The sequence below is a fragment of the Oncorhynchus gorbuscha genome, linkage group LG13 (genome assembly GCF_021184085.1).
Source record: "Oncorhynchus gorbuscha isolate QuinsamMale2020 ecotype Even-year linkage group LG13, OgorEven_v1.0, whole genome shotgun sequence".
Lineage (NCBI taxonomy): Eukaryota > Metazoa > Chordata > Actinopteri > Salmoniformes > Salmonidae > Oncorhynchus > Oncorhynchus gorbuscha.
The window spans coordinates 11,043,526-11,051,266 of NC_060185.1; the positions used below are offsets into that span (position 1 = coordinate 11,043,526).

The 7,741-nt window shown below is 46.8% G+C and overlaps 1 protein-coding gene across 1 annotated transcript in view; it reads left to right on the plus strand.

Moving 5' to 3' along the window:
* The first annotated feature begins 236 nt into the window (after positions 1-236).
* LOC123993848 (neprilysin-like) overlaps positions 237-7,741 on the plus strand; it is a 75,458-nt gene continuing 67,953 nt past the window's right edge. Inside the window, exons 1-6 of the mRNA XM_046296312.1 lie at positions 237-339; positions 1,469-1,603; positions 4,867-4,968; positions 5,048-5,184; positions 5,392-5,485; positions 5,622-5,750. Coding sequence (XP_046152268.1) covers positions 1,493-1,603; positions 4,867-4,968; positions 5,048-5,184; positions 5,392-5,485; positions 5,622-5,750 — 573 coding nt within the window. The 5' untranslated portion in view covers positions 237-339; positions 1,469-1,492. The remainder of the gene's footprint in view (positions 340-1,468; positions 1,604-4,866; positions 4,969-5,047; positions 5,185-5,391; positions 5,486-5,621; positions 5,751-7,741) is intronic.

A 7,741-nucleotide genomic window follows, 5' to 3' on the forward strand; every position in this document is an offset into this window, starting at 1 on the left:
GGAATGGCCTATTATATGTCTACGAATGAGCCACTGCTCTCCTGAATGTATCCTGTTCTGTTTAACAGTCATACCAACTATTAACCATGCAGTTTCTGACCTAATGAGTAGTATGGATAGGCTGTATGGTCTGGGTGTTTAGTGTTTAGTGAGTGTATTGGCTTTCTCCTGCTGTTGGCTGCTTGTGTCCTGATAAAAAAGCATTTTCTCTCTTTCTCTCTCTTCTCTCTCTTTCTCTCTCTTTCTCTCTCTTTCTCTCTCTTTTGCCAGTTTGACCAGCAAACCAGCCTTGGCCTCTTATCCAGAGATCACTATAGCTGTACTGGGTCCTATGCAGAGGTAGGCATCTACCCGCTAAGCACATACACACATTATTTCTCTGTCTGGAGTTGTGGCGGAAAGGAGTTCTCTGTACAGGTATGTCTGGGTTTCCTGTTGTTCTGATCACTGGTCCATCCACCCAGAACCACAACGGCCCACATCAGCATAGACTCCAAGCCCTCAGCATCAGTTTAGGATAAGATCAGTATCTGTCATCATAGTTACAGTGATGTGAATACAGTATCTCTCATTATAGTTAGTGTTTGTGAATACAGTATCTCTGTAGTTACAGTGATGTGAATACAGTATCTCTCATTATAGTTACAGTGTTGTGAATACAGTATCTCTCATTATAGTTACAGTGATGTGAATACAGTATCTCTCATTATAGTTACAGTGATGTGAATACAGTATCTCTCATTGTAGTTACAGTGATGTGAATACAGTATCTCTCATTATAGTTACAGTGATGTGAATGCAGTATCTCTCATTGTAGTTACAGTGATGTGAATACAGTATCTCTCATTGTAGTTACAGTGATGTGAATACAGTATCTCTCATTGTAGTTACAGTGATGTGAATACAGTATCTCTGTAGTTACAGTGATGTGAATACAGTATATCTGTGGTTACAGTGATGTGAATACAGTATCTCTGTGGTTACAGTGATGTGAATACAGTGTCTCTGTGGTTACAGTGATGTGAATACAGTATCTCTGTGGTTACAGTGATGTGAATACAGTATCTCTGTGGTTACAGTGATGTGAATACAGTGTCTCTGTGGTTACAGTGATGTGAATACAGTATCTCTGTGGTTACAGTGATGTGAATACAGTATCTCTGTGGTTACAGTGATGTGAATACAGTGTCTCTGTGGTTACAGTGATGTGAATACAGTGTCTCTGTGGTTACAGTGATGTGAATACAGTGTCTCTGTGGTTACAGTGATGTGAATACAGTGTCTCTGTGGTTACAGTGATGTGAATACAGTGTCTCTGTAGTTACAGTGATGTGAATACAGTATCTCTCATTATAGTTACGGTGATGTGAATACAGTATCTCTCATTCTTCTTTAGCTACCCAACTACTTATGACTGCTTTTCCTTTCTGTTGATACTACAAGGCGTGTTTCTGTGTGTGCCTCCCAGCCATGTAGAGCATACAAACAGTTCATGATAGACTTAGCCAAGCTTATCCGCACCGACCGCAGCCTGGTGGTCAACGAGACCCAGATCAGAGATGAGGTCACCAGGGTCATTGAGCTGGAGAAGGACATCGCCAATGTAAGTTCCACTCCGCTGTTCTAGGAAACACCTGCTTTACTTATGAGCTGCTGTTGTGTTGTAACAAATGACTGTGAAGATGAGTGAGAGATAATGGTGGTCCTCTAGATCAGGGGGCGGGAAACTCCAGTCCTCGAGGGCCTGATTTGGTGTCACCTTTTTCTAACCCTGGCAAACACAGCTGATTTATAGTATATATATATACTACCATTCAGAGGTCTGGTACCTTTTTCTAACCCTGACAAACACAGCTGATTTATAGTATATATACTACCATTCAGAAGTTTGGTGTCACTTAGACATTTCCTTGTTTTTGAAAGAAAAGCACTTTTTTGTCAATTAAATTCATCATCATTGATCAGAAATATAGTGTAGACATTGTTAATGTTGTACATGACTATTATAGCTGGAAACGGCTGATTTAAAAAATAAAAAATAAAGACTATCTACAGAGGCCCATTATCAGCAACAAGCTAATTGATAATTTGAAAACGCTTTTGCAATCATGTTAGCACAGCTGAAAACTTGATTTAAAGAATACTTTTTTTGGTTACTACATGTTTCCCATATGTGTTATTTCATAGTTTTGATGTCTTCACTATTATTCTACAATGTAGAAAATAGTACAAATAAAGAAAAACCATTGAATGAGCAGGTGCTCTAAAACTTTTGACCTGTGGTATACAGTTGAAGTCGGAAGTTTACATACACTGAGGTTGGAGTCATTAAAACTTGTTTTCCTACCACTCCACACATTTCTTGTTAACAAACTATATTTCTGGTAAGTCGGTTAGGACATCTACTTTGTGCATGACACAAGTAATTTTTACAAAAAATGTTTAGACAGATTATTTCACTTATAATTCAGTGGGACAGAAGTTTACATACACTAAGTTGACTGTGCCTTTAAACAGCTTGGAAAATTCCAGAAAACGATGTCATGGCTTTAGAAGCTTCTGATAGGCTAATTGACATCATTTGAGTTAATTGGAGGTGTACCTGTGGATGTATTTCAAGGCCTACCTTCAAGCTCAGTGCCTCTTTGCTTGACATCATGGGAAAATCAAAAGAAGTCAGCCCAGACTTCAGAAAAAAAATGTTGACCTCCACAAGTCTGGTTCGTCCTTGGGAGCAATTTCCAAATGCCTGTAGGTACCACATTCATCTGTAAAAACAATAGTACGCAAGTATAAACACTCTGGTCTGATGAAACAAAAATAGAACTGTTTGGCCATAATGACCATCGTTATGTTTGGAGGAGAAGGGGGTATTCTTTGCAAGCCGCAGAACACCATCCCAACCATGAAGCACGGTGTGGAGGAGGGGCTACAGGAGTGGCTGGTGCACTTCACAAAATAGATGGAATATATTGAAGCAACATCTCAAGACATCAGTCAGGAAGTTAAAGGTTGGTTCGCAAAGGGTCTTCCAAATGGACAATGACCCCAAGCATACTTTCAAATTTGTGTCAAAATGGCTTAAGGACAACAAAGTCAAGTTATTGGAGTGGCCATCACAAAGCCCTGACCTCAATCCTATAGAAAATTTGTGGGCAGAACTGAAACAGCATGTGCGAGCAAGGAGGCCTACAAACCTGACTCAGTTACACCAGCTCTGTCAGGAGGAATTGGCCAAAATTCACCCAACTTATTGTGGGACGCTTGTGGAAGGCTACAAGAAACGTTTGACCCAAGTAAAACAATTTTAGGCAATGCTACCAAATACTAATTGAGTTTATGTAAACTTCTGACCCACTGGGAATGTGATGAAATAAATAAAAGCTGAAATAAATCATACTCTCTACTATTTATCTGACATTTCACATTCTTAAAATAAAGTGGTGATCCTAACTGACCTAAGACAGGGAATGTTTACTATGATTAAATGTCAGAAATTGTGAAAAACTGAGTTTAAATGTATTTGGATAAGGTGTATGTAAACTTCAGACTTCAACTGTACATATATGCATACATACATACATACATACATACATACATACATACATACATACATACATACATACATACATACATACATACATACATACATACATCAAACTGTGCTCTTTCACAAGTTCTGAACCAATATATGTTTTACAGCTCTGGTTCTTACCAGTTGGTGTGGTACCCAGGTGCTGCTGGTTCTTACCAGTTGGTGTGGTAACCAGGTGCTGTTGGTTCTTACCAGTTGGTGTGGTACCCAGGTGCTGTTGGTTCTTACTAGTTGGTGTGGTAACCAGGTGCTGCTGGTTCTTACCAGTTGGTGTGGTACCCAGGTGCTGTTGGTTCTTACTAGTTGGTGTGGTAACCAGGTGCTGCTGGTTCTTACCAGTTGGTGTGGTACCCAGGTGCTGCTGGTTCTTACCAGTTGGTGTGGTAACCAGGTGCTGCTGGTTCTTACCAGTTGGTGTGGTAACCAGGTGCTGCTGGTTCTTACCAGTTGGTGTGGTAACCAGGTGCTGCTGGTTCTTACCAGTTGGTGTGGTAACCAGGTGCTGCTGGTTCTTACCAGTTGGTGTGGTAACCAGGTGCTGTTGGTTCTTACCAGTTGGTGTGGTAACCAGGTGCTGCTGGTTCTTACCAGTTGGTGTGGTACCCAGGTGCTGCTGGTTCTTACCAGTTGGTGTGGTAACCAGGTGCTGCTGGTTCTTACCAGTTGGTGTGGTAACCAGGTGCTGCTGGTTCTTACCAGTTGGTGTGGTAACCATGTGCTGCTGGTTCTTACCAGTTGGTGTGGTACCCAGGTGCTGCTGGTTCTTACCAGTTGGTGTGGTAACCAGGTGCTGCTGGTTCTTACCAGTTGGTGTGGTAACCAGGTGCTGCTGGTTCTTACCAGTTGGTGTGGTAACCAGGTGCTGCTGGTTCTTACCAGTTGGTGTGGTACCCAGGTGCTGCTGGTTCTTACCAGTTGGTGTGGTAACCAGGTGCTGCTGGTTCTTACCAGTTGGTGTGGTAACCAGGTGCTGCTGGTTCTTACCAGTTGGTGTGGTAACCAGGTGCTGCTGGTTCTTACCAGTTGGTACCCAAGCCCTGAGCCCATGTGCTCTTTCTAAACAGATTTGTAACAGATCAACAGGTCCCATTGCTCAGTGCTACACTACTGCCTTTTACAATAGAACCAGAATTTTTATTTACACCCCTTGGCCTCAAAATGCTGTTTGTTGGAGGTGTCTGGACCAACACTGCTGTGTGTTCATTGACAGACGGGCCTTTATGATGTGTCCAACAATGCCTGTTGTTGATTAACATACGGTTTATCAACAGGCCACTGATACTCCAGAGGACCGTAACAACCCAGTTCTCCTCTACAACAACATGGAGCTGGGTGTTCTCAATGCTAACTTCAGCCTGGAGGTCGACACAGAAGTAAGAGACTGTGTGTGCGTGCTATGCGTGAGTTTTCTGCTCTGTTAACTATGTCTGATGATGAACCCCCTCCTCTCAGGTGTTTGACTGGAGTTACTTCACCAGGAAAATCATGGGGACGGTCGGCATCACTGTGCCTGACACAGAGAATGTTATCAACTACGCACCTAACTACTTCAGACGGCTCAACCCTGTTCTGGCCAAGTACACCAAGAGGTGAGCACATTGACTCAGCCTTGTCATAGCCAATTACACTCAGGTGAGCATATTGACTCAGCCTTGTCCTAGCCAATTACACTGAGGTGAGAACGTTGAAAAATACACAGAATTGTAAATTGATGATAAGCATCAGTTATTCAAACATTCTAGTCCAGTGCATTGTAGCTAGTTGCTGGTGTAGTACATCCATGTTGTTGTTTCCAGAGACCTGCAGAATTACATGGTGTGGCGTTTTGTCATGAACATGGTGGTGGGTTTGAGCAGACAGTACAGAGACACCAGGAAAGCCTTCCGCAAGGTACAGACACGCCATCTCCTCCTTTTACTCTCCCCTCCCGCCTTTATCTCTATGCCGTCTTCTCTTCCTACATCTCACTATCTCTCTGTGTGTGTGATGTCATCAGTGTGAGCCATGCTGCGTTGTCCCCCTGCAGGCGTTGTACGGTACCACGTCGGAGGCGGCGGTGTGGCGGCAGTGTGCCATCTACGTCAACAACAATATGGACAACGCTGTTGGAAGGCTGTACGTAGAGGAGGCCTTCTCTGGGGAGAGCAAAGAACTGGTGAGGTTAACGAGGGGTGGGGGAGTGTGTGTGTGTGTGTACCCCAGCCCTGTATGTTTTACGACACAGCAGCAGTGGGGTAGTGAATCTTGTGTGTGTGTGTGTGTGTGCTGAGCAGTGGATATTACTCATCTCTTCTGGTGCTGAGCTCCTCACACACTGCCCACTAATGCCTGGATCCCCTGTAACACCTGGAGACACTGTCCACTGTAACACCTGGAGCCACTGTCCACTGTAACACCTGGAGCCACTGTCCACTGTAACACCTGGAGCCACTGTCCACTGTAACACCTGGAGCCACTGTCCACTGTAACACCTGGAGCCACTGTCCACTGTAACACCTGGAGCCACTGTCCACTGTAACACCTGGAGCCACTGTCCACTGTAACACCTGGAGCCACTGCCCGCTGTAACACCTGGAGCCACTGTCCGCTGTAACACCTGGAGCCACTGTCCGCTGTAACACCTGGAGCCACTGTCCACTGTAACACCTGGAGCCACTGTCCACTGTAACACCCGGAGCCACTGCCCACTGTAACACATGGAGCCCCTGTCCACTGTAACACCCGGAGCCCCTGTCCACTGTAACACCCGGAGCCCCTGTCCACTGTAACACCTGGAGCCCCTGTCCACTGTAACACCTGGAGCCCCTGTCCACTGTAACACCTGGAGCCACTGTCCACTGTAACACCTGGAGCCACTGTCCACTGTCACACCTGGAGCCACTGTCCACTGTCACACCTGGAGCCGCTGTCCACTGTAACACCTGGAGCCCCTGGCCACTAAGACCTGGAGCCACTAAGACTTGGAGCCCCTGCCCACTGTAACACCTGGAGCCCCTGCCCACTGTAACACCTGGAGCCACTGTCCACTGTAACACCTGGAGCCACTAAGACTTGGAGCCCCTGTCCACTGTTACACCTGGAGCCCCTGCCCACTGTAACACCTGGAGCCCCTGGCCACTGTAACACCTGGAGTCACTGTAACACCTGGAGCCACTGCCCACTGTAACACCTGGAGCCCCTGTCCACTGTAACACCTGGAGCCACTGTAACACCTGGAGCCACTGCCCACTGTAACACCTGGAGCCAATGTCCACTAACACCTGGAGCCCCTGCCCACTGTAACACCTGGAGCCCCTGCCCACTGTAACACCTGGAGCCCCTGCCCACTGTAACACCTGGAGCCACTGTCCACTGTAACACCTGGAGCCACTGTCCACTGTAACACCTGGAGTCCACTGTAACACCTGGAGCCGCTGTCCACTGTAACACCTGGAGCCGCTGTCCACTGTAACACCTGGAGCCGCTGTCCACTGTAACACCTGGAGCCGCTGTCCACTGTAACACCTGGAGCCGCTGTCCACTGTAACACCTGGAGCCACTGTCCACTGTAACACCTGGAGTCACTGTAACACCTGGAGCCACTGCCCACTGTAACACCTGGAGCCACTGTCCACTGTAACACCTGGAGCCACTGTCCACTGTAACACCTGGAGCCACTGTCCACTGTAACACCTGGAGCCACTGTCCACTGTAACACCTGGAGCCACTGTCCACTGTAACACCTGGAGCCACTGTCCACTGTAACACCTGGAGCCACTGCCCACTGTAACACCTGGAGCCACTGCCCGCTGTAACACCTGGAGCCACTGCCCGCTGTAACACCTGGAGCCACTGTCCACTGCTAACACCTGGAGCCACTGTCCACTGTAACACCCGGAGCCACTGCCCACTGTAACACACTGGAGCCCCTGTCCACTGTAACACCGGAGCCCCTGTCCACTGTAACACCCGGAGCCCTGTCCACTGCAACACCTGGAGCCCCTGTCCACTGTAACACCTGGAGCCCCTGTCCACTGTAACACCTGGAGCCACTGTCCACTTTCACACCTGGAGCCACTGTCCACTGTCACACCTGGAGCCGCTGTCCACTGTAACACCTGGAGCCCCTGGCCACTAAGACCTGGAGCCACTAAGACTTGGAGCCCC